At 44.2% G+C, this 22,482-nt stretch overlaps 1 protein-coding gene across 10 annotated transcripts in view; it reads right to left on the bottom strand.

Moving 5' to 3' along the window:
* Window positions 1-2,030: 2,030 nt before the first annotated feature.
* The window catches only part of TAX1BP1 (Tax1 binding protein 1), a 702,037-nt gene continuing 681,585 nt past the window's right edge, over window positions 2,031-22,482 (bottom strand). For all 10 annotated transcript variants that reach the window (XM_078663492.1, XM_078663483.1, XM_078663485.1 and 7 more), the window contains one exon: window positions 2,031-3,618. In XM_078663492.1, the coding sequence (XP_078519618.1) occupies window positions 3,417-3,618 (202 nt within the window). In that variant the 3' untranslated portion in view covers window positions 2,031-3,416. The remainder of the gene's footprint in view (window positions 3,619-22,482) is intronic.

Here is a 22,482-nt window from a genome sequence, read left to right as displayed (position 1 = left end):
GCGTTTAGTGATTAATAAAATATGAAAAGGCAGAGTTTGGGAGATTTACACTGAAATATTTTCTATGATCATACTTGTATTACATTTACAATTGCTTATTACAATAACTAAAATAGTTGGAAGAAATGAAGTCTAATAAATTGCTAATTAAGGTCAGTGAAAGTTGTTGGTAACATTTATTAGGAGCAAAAGATATAAACCCCCACATTTTATTATTCTCCTCAAAACTGTATCAAAGATGAAAGTTCAATCAACCTTGTGTAAAACATAATTATATGGAAAATATGAACCACAAGAATCTATCATGTATGGTTCATTCCATATGGATTCCATATGGAACGCTTCGCTAAGCTCCGGTATTTATCCGGAGTCGTGGAAACATGCTTTTTTGGTTCCGATACTGAAAAAGGCTAATGCGGATGTAGGGATCCCGGGAAATGATAGGCCTATCTCCCTGCTCCGGCCAAGATCCTAGAAAGGCTTGCCCATCACCAATTGGCCAGCTTTATAGAGTCTGAGGGCCTTCTCCACGATTCTCAACTCGGAATTCGTGCAGGCCATAGCACAGAGTCGGCCCTGATTGAAATGGCCGACTCTGTGCGGTGGACTCTAGACCAGGGATCGAGGGCGGTGTTGGTGCTGCTGGATCTTTCGGCAGCATTTGACACCGTCTCTCACACGATCCTCTTGAAACGGCTCATATCTATTGGAGTTCAGGGTATGGTCCTTAACTGGATCGCATCATTTCTGTCGGGCCGTAAACAACAAGTGTACACTCCCCCTTACACCTCCACAGCTAGGCCTCTTAGGTGGGGTGTCCCGCAGGGCTCCTCGTTGAGTCCTCTCCTTTTCAACGTCTACTTCACTCCCTTAGCTAAAATGTTATCCCAGTCTGGAATTAAAATGACATCCTATGCGGATGACATTCAGATTATTTTCTCTTATAATGATTCATCCCCTCTGACTTTTGATCCTCTAAAAACTTGCATGAGAAATATTGCGAAGTGGATGGATCTTAATTTTCTACGACTAAATGATGGTAAAACCGAAGTCTTGTTTTTCAATCAACCATCCCCTCTTGTATCTAACCTCTGGTGGCCGGAAGACCTGAGTATGGCCCCTTCCACCAAGGACTCGGTCAGAAACCTGGGGGTCAGATGGGATACTCGCCTGTCCTTTGCCAATTGGCTGCCTGCTTTGCCTAAATTAAAATGATAAAAAAATGTATCAACTATATGCCCAGTAATATTAGAAAAACTGTAGTCCAGGCCCTCATTACATCTTACCTGGACTACGCCAATGGACTATCTGGGATTGACAGCTGGTCTATGTCACAGACTCCAGATAGTTCAGAATGCCGCGGCCCGTTTGGTTTGCGGCATTCCACTTAGACATCATATTTCTCCTTACCTTCGTAAACTACACTGGCTGCCTATCCCCAAGAGAATCGCATTCAAAGCCATGATTTTGGCTTTTCGGGCCACTAAAGGCTTAGGACCAGCTTACCTTACCTCTAGTCTCCGCCCATACAGTCATTCCAGAACCCTTCGCACCAATACTAAACAGTTATTGCCACGCCCAGATTTAAAAAAGCTCGATCAGGAGGCAAAACTTTTCAAGTTTGTGCTACCCATCTCTGGAATAAACTTCCATCTGCCCTCCGTCTGATCTAGTCTGAACCTGAATTCCGCAGATCCCTCAAAACTTTCTTTTTTTGTTAGCATTTCATTTTTCTTCCATATAGCTTTTTGATCATTAGCGCCGGGACACCTCGTTGGGGTAGCTGCGCGCGTTATAAAAGACACAAATAAATAAATAAATGGTTTGCAGAGGACTCTGACATCACTATCTTCATGAGAAGACAAATCATTTTCACGAGTATGATAGGAAAGTAGTTGTTCCAGTGAATATTCTTGAGACTTTCTGGTGCGATTTTTTTAATTTGCGGAACTCATACATGGCGGATAATCAGACAAACTATTAAATTCACATAATAGAGTTCTTACGATAGAAAAAGATATGCACAGAAATAGAATGTTACTTCCCTTTAATTTAATAGGACACACAGAATGACAGGAAATTACTTTGAGCTAATGAATAACATATAACCACATTTAACAGATTTTAATTGAATGTCTAGACATAAATGAAGGTGCATGGCATTCGGTTTGCTACTATTGGAAACAAACGGCAAAGCATAGCAATCAATCTGTCTCATATACTTCATTTGGGTTACTTTCGGTATATTTTAGCAGCTGTTCACTTTAATTAAAAGTATTTATATGATTGATCAGAATATACTCTCTGATTTGGATTCCTTGTAAATCTATTCAGATTAAGTTTAATAACATACTGTATCTTGGGAAACCTGACTTACTGTACTACTCTTGTATTTTAGAAATAACAACTCCCCAGTTCCACACAGCTGTCCAGCTCCAACATTATAACTAGAAGAAGCGGATAGAGGGGAGTAGTAACAGAATCTATGTGTATATTTTGTATTTCAATCACGTCCTCTGTAGGGTTGCATATATGGCTGTCAGAGAGGAGACAGCAACTTGTGAAAACTTTGCAGCAGCAGGCAACAAACAGCTTAACAGTGACAATATACCATTCCACTATTTAGGGTGCTATGAATATGGTGTCATTGAAACACAGGCCGCCTCTGGGTAGAAGATTTCAGAGTGATCTCACACAAGCTACTAATGATCCAAATGTTTTTCTTTTACTTTAAAATCGCTCAATTTTAGATTTAAGGTATATATTGAGCTTTCTTTTCAACTTCATCCAATTTACTTAAAATGTGAGAATTTCTGATAGTATTTTTGTGGGAGGTAGTCTGACATAACATGCTTTACATTCCTTACATGGATTAAAACAATACTTTCCAAGAATTTACATAAGTTTGTCTGAAACTATGCTAAACAAAAACATTTTATGTAAGATATTTTAAAAAGAGATTGCAAAAATGTCAATTGTTCCATGTCATACTCATATATGTTGATAGCAAGAGAATAGCCAAAAAACCTGTGGAATTGCAAAGCACTACGAACCCGATTTCCATTATATCCATTTTCCTGTTTATATATCAAAAAATAATCCTTCTTTTTCTCTTACAATTTACACTCTCAATAAAATAACTACAAATACATGCGCAGGAAATCCCACTTTTCATGTGCTTATAATTTATTAACATGCTTATGTTTGATTATACGAGATTAGAAAACCTAATTGCTTCCTTCAACATATATACCAAAGAAAGCATTGTAGTTGAAATTTCCAGAAAGACTTTATTTAAACTGCATTTCGTAGATTTGTTACAATACAATTTTCCTGCAAAGGCGGGAGCGTTGGGGGGGGGGGGTAACAGAAGGGAGAGAAGTGTCATCCTGGGAGTGGTCATTAAAATGACTTTTCTACTCAAAGTTTAACACATTGCTGTCAAAGTGGGTTTGAACATGTCTTTCAAATGCTTCTTGATTGGTGTCAGGCGGGAACTGTTCACTGCACATGGGGCACACCTTCCAGTGGCTGTCAACATGTTCTTCAAACTTGATCTGATCATAGTTGGGAGGGAACATCACATCACACAGAGGACATTTCTTGTGCACATCAAAACTAGAAAGCAAACAGACAAAGATAGAATTAAGAGCGTATGAATAGAAAGAAAAAACAAGCATCTCAAAATAAGAAATAACAGCAACCCGTCCTCCAAAGTGCAATATGCAGATTTGTCAGGCTCTAGGTTGTCTCACAGCTTCTTAGCTTTCTCAAACTATGTATTGGGGAGCTCACGAAACATGGACGTTGAAGAAAATAAAACTGAGGGTTGTGTACTGACAAACGTTTTCTGCCACCAGTAGAGCAGGACTTGATGTTAGCGCCATATAATTACATTTTTCTGGATCTCAGTGGTAATTCAACAAATAACATTTTACACAATAATTCAGAATTCTGATGATAGATTTATCAGCCAAGAAATACAAATAGAGAAGACACAAAGCCATTCTTTTGATTCGGCCCCATGAGAATGGGCTAGGAATGAAGACATCACAGTGGCAGCGATTAAACAGGTACTTTTCCCAGCTCGCACCTCTTGTGAACTGCCTTCTCCTTTTTCAGCTTAAGTCTTTACCACAGTCACTGAGAAAAGGAGCCAGGACAGACAAGTTAAAAGAAGCCCATTTCTTACACCTCGCCTGTTTTTTCTTTGACACAGACTAGCACAAAACCCTGGACAAACGGCCTTGAGTGAGCCCATCCTCCTCAAGGCAGAAAGGGGGGAAGAATTGGTGGGTCTACCTCTCCCCCAGCAAATCTTTGAAAAATGAGGTCAAATAGTTAATTTTGTGGCATAATCGCCACACAAATTTGAAGAACACTCATTAAATATTGCACTACTATATATAATGAAAGCGGTTTGTTATTTAGCACAAAAATTTGATGTATTCATCGTTTGGACCTGGTGAGGTCTAGAGGAGGACTACATGAATATCTGATATAAACAGTAGTATGTAAAACCACTAAATCTTAAGAAGGTGTATTTTGCTTTTTGCATCACTCAGCACATTTTAAAGCACAAGTTACTTACCTTCGGTAATGCCTTATCTGTTAGAGACTATATCTAGGCACAGATTCTTTACCTTTGAATTTCCCAGGCGTCAGACTGGATTCGGAAGATTTTTCAAGCAGCACCCTTGCGCGCCGGTTGGTAGCATCAATTGTCTCAGCATCCATTGTGTCTGCGCCGGAGTGATGTCACAGTACCTATATAGGTGCCACTTAGGAGCACTGAAGTAAATTACTTTTTCACAACATTCCACGCCAGAAGCACGAGCCGTGAAGTGCACCAACACTGGTGTGTTCAGACTAGGGCCCTCAAGGGGATCAGCCCTGACCCTAGAAATGTGTCAGCAGAGCAGGGAGGATGGGTGAGTCGGTAAGGAATCTACAGCTAGATATAGTTTCTACCAGATAAGGCGTTACTGAAGGCAAGTACCTTGTTCATCTGGAGGATGGGTGGGTCGGTAAGGAATCTACAGCTAGATATAGTTTCTACCAGATAAGGCGTTACTGAAGGTAAGTACCTTGTTCATCTGATAGAGACTTCCAGCAGCAGATTCCTTACATTTAAATAGATATCCAAGCGATAACACTCTCCAGAGGAGGGTCTGAGGAGAAATTTAAAGTAGGAAGTCCTGTAGGACCGAACAGGCAAAGAGCCCATCCCTGTTACCCTGACTGTCCAGACAATCATTTTTAATAAACATGTGTAGGGATGCCCACATTGCTGCCTGACAGATATCCAGGACCCGAACTCCGCAGGATAACACAGTTGTCGCAGCTTTAGCTCTGGTGAAATGACCTTGTACGCTTTCAGGAGGCTGCTTCTTTGCCAATGCGTAATGATTCTTGGTCCAGAGCATGAACCATCAAGAGATTGTGCACTTCTCCACTGCCTGACCGTTCTTTGGGCAACATACTGTAATGGTTCTCAGGCAGGTTCCACAGGAGCGCCAAGGATTCGATGAATATTCCACAGCCTTCCCCTACGGCCTTCCGACTCTATCAAGCACTAGAGTACCGAGAGGCTCGCCAGGGGAAAACAGGGAGACAAAACAAGGAAAGGCGGGGAAAAAATATTCTTCTTGGTTGTAGACTTCTGAGTGGATGGACATGCACCTGGCCTGGACCTCTGATGGGTGTAGGGGCTAAAACCAAAACAGGAATTACTAAACTTCAATATCATACACAAAATAACAACAGTAACCTCTACAAGCTATGTGTACTACATACCAAGAGTAATTATACTGTGCTGGCATATAACTGTGGATACTTGACAGGGGTTTGGTTGAGCTAAGGTGGAGGTACAAACAAGAAACACAATAGTGATTACTCAAGGTGTACTGTGCAATTGTATAACACTGTTCAAGATTATGTTAGTCTTACTTGATGACATGTAGAAGACTCTTAAACCAACATCTGTATCGCAGTAGAGCACCCCAGAATCAGAACATTCACGTAGAACTAACTGTCTGAGATGCAAAACAAACATACATTAAGTTCAAGAATGGCCTTAGAGATAATAACATAAGAATAGCGCACTGCGCTGTTACCGTGCTTCTGAGAGATGTGGAGATGTATCTTTAGCGAGTCCACGCAAGTGCAGTACCCACACACAGAGTATGGCCAGGAACTCAGGAGGTAAGGGAAGATGATAGGACCAAGAAGAAAACAAATGGCGGGTAAAGGGAACCACCGGATGGCGGAGACTAAGCCCGGCCGCCGGGTGGAGGGATGAATTAATACGGCTAAATACCTAAAGCATCCACTGCAAGGCAGCGGGGAAAACAAGCCCGGCTGTAATGCGGAGCAGGTAATGGAAATGAAGGGGAAGCAGCAGCCCGGCCAGACGGCGGAGTATAAACCCGGCCGTTGGACGGAGCCAAGGGAATAGAGGAGAGGTCAGCACACTGCCCGGCCAGACGACGGAGCAAGACCCGGCCGTCGGGCGGAGCCAGCAAGACCAAGGGGGACACTGACACTCTGCCCGGCCAGACGACGGAGGAAAACCCGGCCGTCGGGCGGAGCAGTCTGTAAACAAACGAGGCTCAAGGAATAAGTTCCAGAATACGGAACCACAGCAGGAACAAGGAGAACGCCTCAATGCTGAGGAACCGAGGCGAGCCAGTTCACAACAAGAATAACCGGAAATCAGGAAACAGGACAGGAAACGCAGAAACGGGAGCTTGACGCAAGGACGTAAAGCGTCGCTCCAAGGGCTCTAACTGCTTATGTAGGGGTTTCTTAAAGGGACCGCCCGTCTGCGGACCTCGAGGCATGACACATACCCCACGAAGAGTTGGTTATCCACACCGCTGTTTTGGGTCCAGACAGCCTACTCCCTCTTCTTTGGAAGGATGTGGAAGAGCTCAGAAGGTGGACAAGGTGACAGATTGTCCCACATGAAATGGTATGACCACTTTTGGCAAGAAAGAGGCCCTAGTGTACAGCACCTGTTTGTCAGGGTAAAACGAGAAAAAGGGAGGCTTGGATGACAAAGCCTGCAGGTCGCTCACCGTCCACGCAGATTTAATAGCTACAAGAAAGGCTATTTTGTGACCAGTCGAAGGGGAAAATAGTGAAGAAGCTCGAAAGGAACACACATCAAGAATGTGAGGACCAAATTAAGGTCACACTGAGGTATAATAAAAGGAGACGGGGCGAACATATGTACAAGGACCTTCTGAAATCTATTTACAATAGAAGACCTAAATAAAGAGGGTTGATTTGAAAGGCAGACACAGCAGAATGCTAACCCTTCAGAGTACCCAAAGCAGAGCCCTGCTGGGCAACGGTAAGAATAAAAAGCAAAATATCAGAAAGGGAGGAAGAAAGTGGATCAATGGACTTTTCTGTACAATATGATACAAATCGCTTCTAAAGGCATATACCGTCTTGGCGGAGGGAAGCCTGGCTGCCAGATAACATTACAGACTTCGGGAGCAAAGTCGAAAGCTATCAACTGCCACTGCTCAATATCCACGAAAGAAGGCTTATAGTGGACAGGTTCGGGTGGATGACCCTCCCCTGCTGCTGCGACAGAAGATCCTCCTAAAGGAGCAGCTTGATTGGAGGATCGATGACCATGCTCACTTGCTTGGGACACCAGACTCCTTGCGCCCAGTCCTTGCCATAAGGATGACATGGGCCTGGTCTTTCCTGATCTTCTTGAGAACTGCTTGCAAGAGTAGTATGGGCGGAAAGGCGTACATGAGTACTGAGTTCCACTTAAGACAAAAAGCATCTGAGCGAGTGCCGCCTTAGAAACTCCAGCATGCAAACATTGTACGTTCTCGGCGGTGGCAAACAAATCTAACCAAGGTTCTTCCCACTGCTGAAAGAGACCTTGCACCACCTCTGGTTGGAGACATCATTTGTGATTCGCTAGGCATGGATGGCTTAGTTTGTACGCCCTGTAGTGCAGGGAACCTGCCAGGTGTTAAACCAACAGAGAAATTTCCTGCTGTTCCAGCCATGTCCAGAGATGCAGGGCCTCTTGAAAAAGGGTCCACACCACCTCCCCACCCTGTTTGGTACAATACCACATGGAGGTAGTGTCTGTGAACAGACTTCCCTTGATGGAGGATAAAAGTGCCTTCTATGCCAACCGGATCACTCGGAGCTCCAATAGGTTGATGTGGAACCCAGATTCTGCCGTAGACCAGAATCCTTTGATCCCTCTCTCGCCCAGATGGCCGCCCCATCCCAGAAGTGACGCATATTTCACTACTGTGAGATCTGGTTGGGTAATGGAGAGAGGTCGGCCTCTGGCCCGATCATGGTTTGTTCACCACCACTACAAATCATTTGCAGTACCCACCGAGATCTTGGCCAGGTCGAAGAGATTCCCTGATGCAGCGCCCACTGGAATTTCAGGTCCCACATGCAGAGCCCAGTGTGACCAGCAGGAGGCCAAGAAGCCCAGCAGCCTCAGTCAGTCTCACCGAAATCCATGATATAGGCTGACACATCAGTATCAGACTGAATATCCTGGACTAGCCGTCCTGGAGGATAAGTCTGATACTGCACTGTGTCCAGCTATGATGAAAGGGAGTGTCTGAGAGGGAGTCAGGTGTGACTTCGGCAAGTTGGTAGTGAGCCCCAGTGAATGCAGGAGGTCCGCCGTAGCTTGGAGGTGTGAGACAACAGTCTGGGATGAGCTCACCGTCAATAGTCAGTCATCGAGGTGAGGGAAGACTGACACCCCTGATCTCCACAGGTAAGCTGCAATCAGCTCCATCACTTTTGTGAACACCCGAGGGGTGCTGGTAATTCCAAAAGGGCGCACAGTGAACTGAAAGGGCTCGTGGCCTACAGTGAACTGCAGATAATGTTGATGGGCAGTCAAGATGGGGATATGGAAATAAGCATCCTGCAAGTCCAAAGCTACCATCCAGTCTTCTGGATCCAGGACAGACAAGGCCTGAGCTAGCTTGAGCATCTTGAACTTCTCCTTTTTGAGGACCAGGTTGAGGGCTCGGAGGTCTAGCATAGGACGAAGACCTTGTCCTTTTTGGGGACCAAAAAGTAGCAAGAATAACAACCACAGCCTATTATTATTAAGAGAGGCTTATAATGCGCTCAACTACCCCGAGGGGATTCACGGCACAAGGCAGAATTGGGGGGGATGATGAAAGCTAAGTGAGCGAGTTAAAAGAGCCAGGTCTTTCAAACCCCTCCAAAAAGCAAAGAGATGCATTGTTCCTCAGAGGAACTGCAAGGGAGTTCCAGAGTTGAGGGCCTGAATAGGCAAATGAACGGCCTTTCATACGGGACAGGTGGAATCTTGGTACAATAAACAGAGTCTGTTGAGAAGATCTCAGAGGACGAGATGGATGATATGGATGGACCAAGTCCAGAATATATTTGGGAGCAACTCTGGATTTTGCCTTAAACATGTAGCACAGAGCTTCGATCTTAATGCGGTTAGAGACAGTAAGCCAGTGCAGGTAGCCGAGAAGATTAGAGACTGAAGCAAATTTGGGTAAATGTTAGAGAAGCCTAGCAGCCGCATTCTTCACACGCTGCAGCTGATGGATAGTAGATTGCCGAAATCCAATCTGGAGAAAATGAGAGCTTGAATCACAGTTCTGTGTGCTGTGAAGGGGATCAGCCAAAGGATCTTTGTTAGACACTTAAGTTCCGCAAAATAGTAGCTGTCACCTTAGCCATATGTGGTTTTATGGATAGTGATTCGTCCACAATGAAACCAGGTTCTTAACCTTGTTTGAAGGTGTAGGTGGAGCACCTAACTCCACAGGCCAAAGACGAGGTCCCCAAAGATCCAGTCTCTTGCCCAGAATCATAACTTCTGTTTTATCCCTATTTTATCCTCGTCCACTTCTAGCCTGGAACCCTCTTAATGGCTCCTTTGGCCAAGAGAGCCATACCTTCCTCGTGGAGTAAGGACAAATGATCCTCCGTCAGTTGGTCATAAGATGGAGGCATGGAGAGAGGGGTGGTCTCGAAGGAGAAAGAGTAGCCCCTTAAGATGATCTGCAAAACCCACCAGTCCGATATTATGGACTTCTAGTAGTGGAGATGATGGCGGATCCTGCCACCAACTGGATACCCAGGGTCTAAAAGGGCAAGATTAGGAAGGTTTGGAAGTTGCAGCTGCCGGTGAGAAGGGAGGTATGGGCGGGGGTGGTGGTTGGACCAGACAGCTGGCCAGTAGGAACCAAGCCCTCGTCCATGAGTGGCTCGGTGGCTAGGATAGGGTTGGCATGCCTGAAAACCCCTTCCATAGCCTTGAAAGGTTGACTGGGGATGACACAGGGCAGCTGACAGGCCCAAGGACTTGCAAGGACTTGGCTGTAGCACTCAAGTCCTTAAAGCATTCCAGCACCGAGTCTGCCTCGTCTCTGAAGAGACCAGTGCCATTGAAGGGCATGTCCATAAGGGAAGCTTGGACATCCCTCGAGAAGCCAGTAGTTCTCAGCCAGGCATGGGTGCCTGAAGACCACTGACACGGAGACCACTCTGTCCAGCAAGCTGGTTGTGTCCACAACGGATCATGAACTTTGCTGAGTCTCTCCTATCTGTAACGACTTGGGAGTGGATGGCCTGTGCCTCCTCTGGGACCTGTGGCAGCACTTGTACAACTGTATCCCCCCGCATGTGGTAATAGCAGCCCAATAGCCATCGGGTGTTCATGGACTGCAACACCGGGCTGGGGGAAGAAAGCATTTTCTTCCCCAAGGACCCCTGTCTGTTGGATTCCATGTCCGAGGATGCGATAGGGAATGCCCTTCTGGAATGTGGAAGCTTGGACCACCAAGCTCTCCAGGGTAGGGTGTTGTGTGAGGAAGTTTGGGTCCCCAAGAGCGGGGCAGTGGCGAGGGGCAATCATCTGATTCATAGGAGCTCCTGTGCTGGGCTTGGACCAGGTTCCCAGAAGGATGTCGGTGAGGGCCTCCTTGAATGGGAGTAGGGGTTCTGCGGAGGAGACTCCCAGTTGCAGCACCTCAGTCAAGAGACTAGTCTTGACAGCAATAGGAGGCAGCTGAAGGTCAAGGAACTCAGCCGCTCTCCACACCACCATAGCATAAGAAGCTGCCTCCTCCGTAGCCACAGTAGGAGGAGAAAGCATGCCCAGATCTTGAGAGGTATCCAGTCCGCTGGCATCACAACAGTCCATTTGGGGCTCATTTGGATGGTATTTATTTATTTATATTGTGTTTTCCATAGCGCGAACATGACCCTGCGAGGGGTATCAGAGCGCTTTACAGATGTGTTTCAACATTAGAACCATTAAGAACCATAAGTTGCAGAATACAAACTCTTTCCAACAGTACACTTCAGGGGAGCGTATAACAAATATATCAAAAGCACATAAAATCACACCACCATATGTGTTACATATATACCCTCTCATGTGTGTGAAGTGAGATGCTGGCGGATGACTGGAAGCAAACATGGAAAGATTATATCCATAGGTACTGCTGCTGTCCTGCTGCAAGGACTTATTGTAGAAATGTCCTCAGATAGAACAAGTTTGCTTCTTTTTTTAATGCTGCGATGGATGGAATTCTTCTAATGCTAGGGGGTAGAGCGTTCCAAATTCGAGGTGCTGCCCCAGAGAACGCTCGGTCATAGGTTTTTTTCTTACAAAAACTAGCAGGTTTCAGAAGTAGATTGTCTTTGCTCCTGGTGCTTTGGTTTACTCCTGACAGCGTGATTTTCTGTGCAAGGTAAACTGGAGTTTTATGGTGCAATGCATTGTGGGTGATGCATGCTAACTTGAAGTGAATTCTTGCCTCGAAGGGTAGCCAGTTGAGCACTTTCAAATTGGGGGAGATGTGGTCGAATTTCTTTGATCCCGATATCAGTCTTGCGGCTGCATTAAGAAATGCTTTCAAAGGGGCTGTTGTGACCTTGGGAAGCCCTGCCAGAGTAGTGCACCCATATTCTATCCTTGAAATGGCAAGTGCCATTCGACATGGAGACATTAAATCTCAGACAGTGGGTAGGAGGCCCTACTCATATAGCGGGCCACACATTGGACCTACTTTTTACCAACATAGAGTCAACTCATATATCTGAGGTCCAGCCCTTATCGTGGTCGGATCATTTCCTTATTTCTTTCTCATTTGACCTCCCTCATAAAACTAAGAAACTAAGTATCACTCACAGAACATCTAAACGAGCTTGGAGACTAATTGAGGAACCTAACTTTGCCAAACACTTCAAGGAGGCCAAACCTGAATTCCTGCCAGACTCTTCTGTCTGTACAGATGTCGCATCTTTAGATGCAGGCATTCTGCAAATCCTAGATAAGTTAGCCCCAATGCGCATATCCAGGATAAAGGCTCCAACGGAGAAATGGTATACTCCTCATTTAAAAAATCTTAAAAGAGAATGCCAAAGGCTTGAACACCTTTGGAGACAGTCCAAGGACCATGTTGCTAAATTAAACTATGTCCAGAACCGAAAACAATACACCCTGGCCATCAAACATGCTAAGAAGGATCATTTTACTCAACGTATCCAAGAGAATAGTAATTCCGCGAAAGAACTGTTTAAGATAGTGAAGGAACTGAGCAAACCCACCAGTATTTCACAAACACTTACCCCCACGACTGAAGCTTGCAATCGCATCAGCACCTTCTTTTTGGAGAAAATTAAGAAAATCTATTCAACCTTTTCTCCTCAGCCTGTTAATAGTTATTCTGACAAACCCTTTGATAGTCTGCCAGACACGGAAACCTCAGCAGTTATGTCTGCTGAGGGTATTGCACCCAGTCTAGCTGACTTTGAACTATCAGTTGAAGATGTTCGAACAGCCATGCTATCAGTTAAATCTGGCTCCCCTTTGGACCCCTGCCCCCATTTTGTGTTTTCTAGGATTGCATCTACAATCTGCCCTTTAATTACACAACTTTTTAACAAATCGCTCAGTACTGCTACCTTCCCCGATGCCTGGAAGCATGCTGCTGTGACTCCTCTCTTGAAGAAAGCTGGATCCGATATTCTCAATCCAGAGAACTACAGACCCATTTCTCAGCTCCCTTATCTTTCTAAGGTCCTGGAGAAATTGGTCAATGCCCAGCTGACAAAATACCTGGAAGATAATCTTCTCTTGGATCCCTCCCAGACGGGCTTTAGAGCCAACAATAGCACCGAGGCAACGTTGCTGGCAGTGTCGGACAGTATCAGATCCTCCACTGATCAAGGAGGAGCGGTGGCACTGATACTGCTTGACCTGTCAGCGGCGTTTGACACGGTGTCCCACTACTGTCTGCTGGATATACTTCGGCAGAAAGGAGTCCAATCTAACGCTTTGAAATGGCTTTACTCTTTTTTGAGTAATCGCACCCAGGCGGTCCATATGGGTCAGTTCCAATCTAGGCCCACTTCCATCGACTGCGGAGTACCCCAGGGCGCCTCGCTGAGCCCCACTCTTTTCAATGTATATATGTCATCTTTAGCCGACATTGGAAGGAAGTGGGGCATCGGCATTTGCTCATATGCGGATGACACGCAGTTGATGGTGGCCCTGAATGAGAAGCCGGATGTTATCAAGACCAAACTTCATGGCTGTCTTTCAGAAATGGCCCAATGGATGCATGCCCACTGTTTAAAACTGAATGCGGGGAAGTCCGAGATCCTTTTATTTGGTGGTGCCAAGCGAGTGTGGGACATCTCATGGTGGCCGCCCTTGTTGGGTTCAGCCCCTATTCCTAAACAACATGCTAGGAACTTGGGGATTATCATGGATGACGAATTATCCATGAAAGATCATGTGCGATCCCTTTGTGGCAAGGGCTTTGCCACTTTGAAACTGTTAGCCAGGCTTTTTCCCTGGATACCCCTGGACTGTAGACGTTCGGTAACACAGGCCCTATTGGTTAGCCGCCTGGACTACGGCAATGCGCTATTTGTGGGGATGAATTTTTATCTATTCTCTCGACTACAGGTACTGCAGAACTCGGCTGCGAGACTTATTTGCGACAAGGGCAGGCTAGACTCGGCATCGGAATGTCTGAATACCCTTCATTGGCTTCCAATGCGTCAGAGGGCTGCTTTCAAACTACTTTGCCATGCCCATAGGGTCCTGCATAGGACGGGCCCCACCATTCTCTCAGGGAAGATTGAATTTTACGTCCCTACGATCAGCTCAATCAGCATCAGCTAGGATGAAACGCATTTATAAAGCCAGAACAGGTGGCCGCTGCTTTTCTTATCTGGCTGCCAGGAGGTGGAATGAGCTTCCAGATGACCTCAGATACACCACAAATTATCTCTTGTTTCGGAAAAAGCTGAAAACCCACCTCTTTCAAATTCATTGTTAGGTCCTATCGCCTCAGTCCTCAGTAGTGTCCGCTTGGTATAAGCGCCGTGATATCCCTCGGGATGAGTGTTGCGCTCTACAAAAACCACAAATAAATGGCAATTGCCTGGACTGCTGTTCTCAGATCCGTCTTATTTAGGAATGGTTTTAGTTTCCGCAGGTAGCTTAGATGGAAACGGGCGTTCTTTGCCATTGTGTTGATGTGTGCAATCATGTTCAGATTTTTGTTCAGAGTAATTCCCAAAGATTTGGTGGAGTCGACAATCTTCGGGGTACATTTTAAAGCTGTGATAATGTTGGACCAATCTGCTAACTTGAGTTTACTTTTCTGAGGTGTAATCAGTAAGAATTAGTTTTCTGCGGGTTTAGCTTCAGGTGATTCAGGGTTAGCCATTGGAGGGTACTCGTAAGGTCTTGTTTCATAGTTTTTATATCTTCTGTCGATGTCACCTTGATATACAGCTGCGTGTCATCCGCGTACATATGGAATGCCATGTTCGCGTTTTGTAGTATAGCCGTTAGTGGTTCTACATAAAGATTGAAAATCACCGGGGATAACGTAGAACCTTGTAGAACTCCAATTGTATTTATAGTAGAACCTGACAGGGTTTGGTTGACAATTAATTTTTGAGATCTATTCTCTAGGAAGGAGCTGAACCACTTAAGAACTATACCATCAAGCCCCATTCCGTTTTTTAACCTATCCAGAATTTTGGCATGGTTTACCGTGTCGAAAGCAGAGGACAAGTCCAACAGGAGACATGTGTCATTGTGGTCGAGAGTCCTTAAAGCGTCATCTACTATTTGCAGGATTGCAGTTTCTGTACTATGGTTCGGTCTGAATCCTGATTGGCAATCATTTAGTAGATTGAAATCCGAGATGTGAAGACTCAGTTGTTGTTGGACACATTTTTCCAGAACTTTAGCAAGCATGGGGATGTTAGTAACAGGTCTGAAGTTGGTTGGATCAGACACGACCCTACCACTTCTCCCCAAGGCCTAGCCCATAGGAATAGGGCTCAGGAACTGATCCAGTTCAGGGCCGCCCCCTAGAGCCAGAGCAGCCAGTGCGGAACCAGATGGGTGTCCTCACCTGACCCTGTGTGGCCTGTAGGGTCATTGACTGGGTTGGACCACTCAAATATGAGACACAGGGCCTTATAAAACTCTTTAAGTTGGACAGGGGTCGCTCTGGCTCTGTGATATTCGGGCAGGCGATGAACCGACCCTGGCACAGGCTCAGAAGACATCATTCATAGGTGGGATGCACTCCTTCAAGTAATTCATTTTATCTTGTTCATCCTTAAATTTCGCAAAGCGTGCTGTCTGGTCACGTGCCCAGCCCCTGTGGCACGTAGAACTATAACTCGCAACATAGGGACACTGTGTAGTGCCCCCAACCATCGCACAATTGCTGCTGCATGTGCAATATATAAACCATTGTTTATCATTTTAAACCTTTTCAGTCCGTTTTTTTTCCTTTTTATTCCTTTCATTCGTTGACCATTTTCGATCCACGGATCCCAAGCCTCCTTTGTCACATCGGCCGATGGAGGAGATGTCTATAAGCGCATCCACGTCTTATTCTTCTTCTTGTACCTCTTACCTGACTGTCCGGACATTTGGAATGGGATGAAGAGGACTTTGGACTCTGTTAAACGTCCCGGGTCTTTGCTCTCAACCGGGACCTCGACTTTTGCAGATTTGCATGTCGGGCTGCTGGTGACTTCAGGACCTGTTCCCTCAAAGCCTTTGGTGCCATGGCCTGCCAATCAGAGCAGATCTGTCATCAACAGTGGCAGCTCCTCCGCTAAGGCAGAGGAGCGCCACCCCACTGCTTTTTAGCAGTGTAAATAAAGGAAAATAAAATAATCATAACTCAATATTATTATCATTTTCTTTTTTCATGCTGCAGCAGCTTTGGTTATGGAGGTGCTCTGCTGACAGATGAGCAGGGAGAGGAGTGGTGGGCACTCTGTAAGTGCACATGAATGTTTGGGCGGCCGTCTTGGGATGGCCAAATAGTCATGCGCACTTTGCATGTTCTCCACCCAGGCAGCATTACATCCTGGCTGGAGAACATGCTCAGGCTCCCATTCCCTGTCTGAGCATCGAACCTTGGTGCTCAGACCAATCACAATGCTGTATTGCATCGTTGTGATTTGCTTAATCGGAGCCTGGGTGCTCCCTGTTCTGGCCAAAGCAGAGGGACGAGAGACACGGAGAGGAGGTAAGTGAAATTTTCTTTTTATTGACCCCATTCCCCCCCGCCCCGCCACCCCAGATCCGTGTCTGCCATCACTTGCCACAGACATCACCTGGTGACAGGCTCCACAGGACTTAAAACCTGTCCTATGTGAGGACATCCATCCTCGACACACCAGAAGGAAACCTCAAAAAAACAGTGCCAGAAAGTAGCAAAATTCCTGTCAAAAAACAACAGAGGGATCCGGATCAGCGCTGGCTGACGCAGAAAGAAAAGAACGGATGTCAGAGCACCTGGGTGGCACCTATATAGGTAAAGCGACGTGACTCTGGCGCAGACGACGACGGATGCAGAGCTGCTCTCCACCACTTATAGGTGCGCAGGGGTACTCGAGAAATGACCCAGATCCAGTCGGACTCCTGAGAAAATTCAAAGGTCAGGAATCTGCAGCTAGAAGTCTTTATCAGATTGTGTCAAGTTACAATGTTAATGAGCAGCTGGATCAAAGCTGAAAAAGTTAGACTACTCACATATTTAAGAATGAGGAAGGTATCAGTTTATCCCTTACTAAGATACAATGACTTCACATAACAGGAATTATTGTGCGACTCTGCAGGAGCTTTTACTTTTCAGCGGTAATTAAGAGCAAGATCTGATAAACTCCGAAACCCTGTTGAAGAAAATAAGAGTAAGCTCTCAGTGGGTCAAGCAGACTTTCCTTTCACACTCTGAATATCTTTTATTACTAAGCTAATCAAATATGATATCTCAGAGGGACATTATCTGTAACATGTGATAGCAGCTATATGAAGAACTACTATGGAGGAAATTTGGACAGCAGATTCAGGCATAAATGAAGCAAACGTAGTACTGTTGCTTCCAAATATTTTTTAGTCAATTTCTTTTTATAGATGCTTAAAATAGAAAATTATTGATCTGAATTTAGAGGGAGATCTTGACACTGATTTCTTCAATTCTTTTAGGATGTTTATGCAGTCTGAGGGCTAATGTATTAGAGGTATTCGGGAGTCTGGCACTCAAGACAGGGTATAAGGCTGGGATTAAGGATTCAGCCAGCCATTCTGAATAGAAGATTTGGTTTGCATATCAATCTCTTGTGAGGTCTGTCCAATAAGAGATGTAGGCCTGAATACTATCATGGCATGAAACATATAGAGCTATACAAACAAATCCTGATGTTGGATTGTTTGATTTTAATGATGACACTTACTGGTGGGGGGGTAGGGGGCCGGGAAGCACAGAAAAAAGTATCTTACTGTTTGACGGAAGGGTTCTGGATATCAGGATAAATAACATATTCGCTTTTTTCTGATGTGGCAAACAGATGTTTTTTCCAAAGTTACACACGTTTTTACTATAACCTCATGAGTAATCCACTTGCAAATTTTTCACACCTTGGGGATGGATTGCTATTATGTATAAGCTCTGTGCTAGAAGACAAAGGCAGATTGTCTGTGCTTTGCTCGAGAGGATAGTGGTTCTCGTTCTTGCTTTTGTTAAAATGGTGAGGGGGGTAGCAGCATTGATTTGATTTGTGGTCCAGGTCTGTAGCTCTCACTCCAGCATGTTTACATAGTCTGATCATTCGGTTTGCTAGCAAGGGACTGATTTAGATATTGGCGGATCGGATACTCAGTCACAAACATGATGGACATCATGTCGGCTTTATTACTAGTCCACTATATCCTATGTAACTTGTAATTTGGTGGATGGGGTATACGTCATGTTTGTGATGGTGTATCCCATTCACCAAGAACTAAATCAGGCCCAAGTTCCTAAACATGTCAGATAGTTTCAGTATAAACAGTATCTCCACTCCATCTTTGGATGAGGAACCTTATCCTTGGCTCTAGCTAGGCCCAGAGAACACGGCCTATCAATTTTGTGCATTATCTCAATGTTGAACTTCTTGATGGGTTAGTAGGTCACAGTTGTGAGGCCTTCACCCAGGAAGGATGAATCGTTAATGAGCATGTCACTGTCCAAGCTCTTTAGCTCTAGAAAACTAGACCTGGTCTGAAGCGATCAGACCAGAGATGGCACCCCATCCTTTAGAGGACTTTGGATATAGCAGAGTAGGTGTCAACAAATACTGAGTTGAGACAATGCAACTCATTCAACAGGGCATCTTCTTGATGTGAACCTTTCTAGCGGACTCATCTTAGTCCAATAATGAGACACTCATTGCTTTCAGTTTCCTAATTTTTCATATCCCTATAGTAAAAAGTTGCCAAGGAAAATACAGAAATGTCTTTGCATATGTATTAGTTCTGAAATGCATTTGGGGGAAGATATTTCTCCTTGAAAAAAATATGCAAATATGCTTGTTTATGAAAACCAATGAGATCCCATGACAAAGATTATGGATTGTAGATGACGGAAGAGAGTGAGGTAGTAATTTTGAAAGTGAAGTATTGATCTGCTAGGTTAAGGATACATCTAACTGACTTTATAAAATCTAGTTGCTTTTTTATCATTCTGACTTCTGCTATTTTTACAATCAAGCCCAATTTGCATTATGTGCAAAACACAGAAAACCTGATGGTATTATGAAGGGCATTAAGCACAGCCAGAGCCTGTGTGCAGGGACAGGTACAGTTTCCCATTTGAGCAGAGAGCGCATTGGCAATAAATGCACCAGAAAACAGGGTTACTAGCAGTCCTAGTACCACTGTTGTGGCAGTTAATAAGACTATTATTAGGTGCCCTTCCTTCCAGAAATACAAAATGTGTAGTATGTAATGAAACCAGCAAGATTGAGTAGCTACACCCTGCGAGAGCACAGAGGCATTGCTTTGTTAAAACCTCTCCAGAGTGTTTTTTGCACCATTGAAAAGCATGTATAAAAACCAATCTTGATCATCACCAGAAAACCTGGTGAAACATATTCAAGCATGTCTCCATAACACAACACAACTGCCCATAGATATACCTAATCAACTGTTTCTAGTGCAGTAAACCGTTCTTATTTAGAGGCATGTATTCCATCATTTAAAATAGAACTCAGATATGTCTAGGCCGGTTTATTGTCCATTTCCAAAGATGCTTTGGGCACATCGTCAGGCGGCTAAGATACATTACAGGTTCTGCTGACTAAGTTACCAATGGCAAATATCCTGTACCCCAAATTGCATTGCCTTACTGTCAAGTGATACTGTGGAACAAGCCTTGAACATTCAACTATTGGGGGAGGGAGGGTGGACAGCCAGCAACAGGTTTGGGTCATTTGCGGGCAGGACTATGTTTTCCAGCTGTTTGCCAGTAAACCAAAGGAGATAACTTTAGCTTGCCTCAAGGAAGATATATTTATGGTCATTAAGGCCTTATAAAATGTAAAGGAGGTTATTAGTTAGGTTTCTGAGCGTATCAATGTAATGCAGTTGGATTTAGGAGTAAAAAGGTAAGTTCAATAGGATGGAAATTAAGCATTTTCCTAGGTGGAGGAACCATGCACAGAAAGAAAAACCCCTTCCGAATAAGCTCCAAACAATGCATACATTACATTCTAAACCTCCAAATGCAGACCTATATCTGAACTCACGGGCAGCAACAATTAATAATCTTCACTCTCATCATCCTCATCTACTACAGGGTGAGGCTGTGATATCTTAAGGTCTATGAAACAAGAACAATGATGTGTAAAATGGGCAAAGACCAACAGTGGGCATCTTTCCTTTTGGGCCTTCATTATCTAACAAATATTCAGACACTCTTTATTGCCATTCCCATTACTATCAGTCAATACTTTAAGTGGGATGGCTGGTGCCAATCATGCTGCTGCTGCTGACGCTATCTTCTCAATAGATTTATAAGAGATCACACACTGAGATTTTGAAGAATCCATCAGTGTCACCAACATCTGCATCAATGTTTACGAAGTCAGTGGTTGACACAAGGTGCCAAACTTTGCAGCACCGCCATGGCTCATGGATTGCAATGGTGGCCATCTAATCCCTAACCCTATGGTGGAAGACCACTGCTGCTTCCCACATCTACAACTCAAAGTTACATCTGACTCTTAAGACTGTGGCTGGGGAGTACACTTCTTTGACTTCTCCAAAGTGTCTTGTTCTATGTACTGGAGCGGATACCTTCCTTCATAGTGCGGATGGCTTTACGTCTGTTAGCGATATCCAGGCTTGTAAACATGAACACAGACCACACTACCATATCCTTTTATGTCAAAAAAGCAACGAGGCAGGCACTGCTATTGAGCATTCCCACTCCTAATAGGTTTATCTGAATCAGCAGCTAGCAATGTTACCAAAGATAATACTGTACATTTTTATTCAGATTAACCAGAACCAATTTCACTTTTTGGACATACTAAAAAGGTCTACTCTCATCAAGTTCATTGTTCTGTCAAGTTATGTCCATAAAAATGTACTTTACTTGGGACTCTTAGCCAAAAAGCTCTATAGACAGCACAAGGTACAAAACATGGCAGTATATTTTAACCACTGGTTGTGGCAAGAATACACGTGACACCACAAACTACTTTACTGGCCCCATCAAAGAAATCAGTTAAGCTTTGCCAACCAAACTGATGGAGGACCAAGGCAAGACTAAATAAAAAAGATTTTTTAAGGTCACTCACCATGTGAAGCGTAAGCCTCAAAGATACTGTAAAGCGCTTTATGATTGCATTAAAAAATGCCTCTAGCTGGAAATCTTTACCACAATCCATTTAGGCCTGCAGCATTAGTTCCACCTCAACTACTGTTTAGGAGACCGTAGATAGGTGCCATCAAAGCAAGTTGAATTCAGGGAGCTATGTCCCATGCTTTGGACCAGTTGTTTGGCTGCACAGAGGGTGGTATATACATCTTGAATAAAGCCATTCATTATATTAAGAATAATTACTCAATTACATTAATTTGACGGCGGATTGTTGGGCAACAAGGAAAATGGTCACGTCGGCGACTATTCAAACTTTAATTACAAAAAAACTGACCAAAGAGCTCTGACAATTCTTAAATCATTAGTAATAGAAAGAATACTAACACATTAAAAAAGGGCTTTTTTGGTAATGTGTCTTCTATTTCTGATGTGACCCAGACAGGAAGTGGGGGGTAGAGACTATGCACATAAGGAAAGAACAGAAGATAAAAGAGGTGAAACAGAATAGGAAAGGGGATGTAATGACAGTGGATTGTTGTTAAGAGATTTAGGTTTGAAAAGTGAAAAATAGTAGTGTAGTAAAAGTGATAAGGGGGGCAAGGAATGGAAGGAAAAAACAGACAAAAGAAGGGAGCAAGAGGGGGTGCTGGATGAAGAGAAAGATTATGTGGTATGGGGTGGTAGAGCAAAGACGGAAGACAAAAAAGGGTGCATGGACAATCCTCCCCATTTAGGGAACCAATTTCTACAAGAAAACAAAAAAGAGAGATGGCGGGCATGGGAGGGTATAGCGTTTTCTGTGACAGCCACGGAAAGAGAGGAGTAAAATATAAGGAGAGGTACATATGCAAAAGTCCCCCATAATATTTATGCACCCACAAAATAGAGGGTAAAATAGGGTGAAATAGTGCACTCTTCTGGAGGGATTCGATGAATACGACCTAACAATGCAGAACTGAATTTTTATTTGTTTGCATTCATGATTATAGAAGAGAATAATGCATCACCTCACTTATGTCAGCATGGCATACAAACATTCTTTACACAGCACATCATGTCAGAGACACACCTGCTGCAATAAAATATTTCTCTGTAAAGTGCTCTGCTGCTCTTTGGAGCTACATTTGACCTATGTGAAATATAAAATAAAGTATTCTGTCTTCTTATGAATCCCTTTCCAAGAGTGGTAAAAGATTGGCATCTCAAAGTGGAGAAGAAAATCACTATAATGTGCTGCCAAGACCAGAAACAGAGCAAATATAAGGTATCTATAACAGAC

Source organism: Lissotriton helveticus, chromosome 10, assembly GCF_964261635.1.
Source record: "Lissotriton helveticus chromosome 10, aLisHel1.1, whole genome shotgun sequence".
Lineage (NCBI taxonomy): Eukaryota > Metazoa > Chordata > Amphibia > Caudata > Salamandridae > Lissotriton > Lissotriton helveticus.
This window is presented reverse-complemented; position numbering and strand designations above follow the sequence as displayed.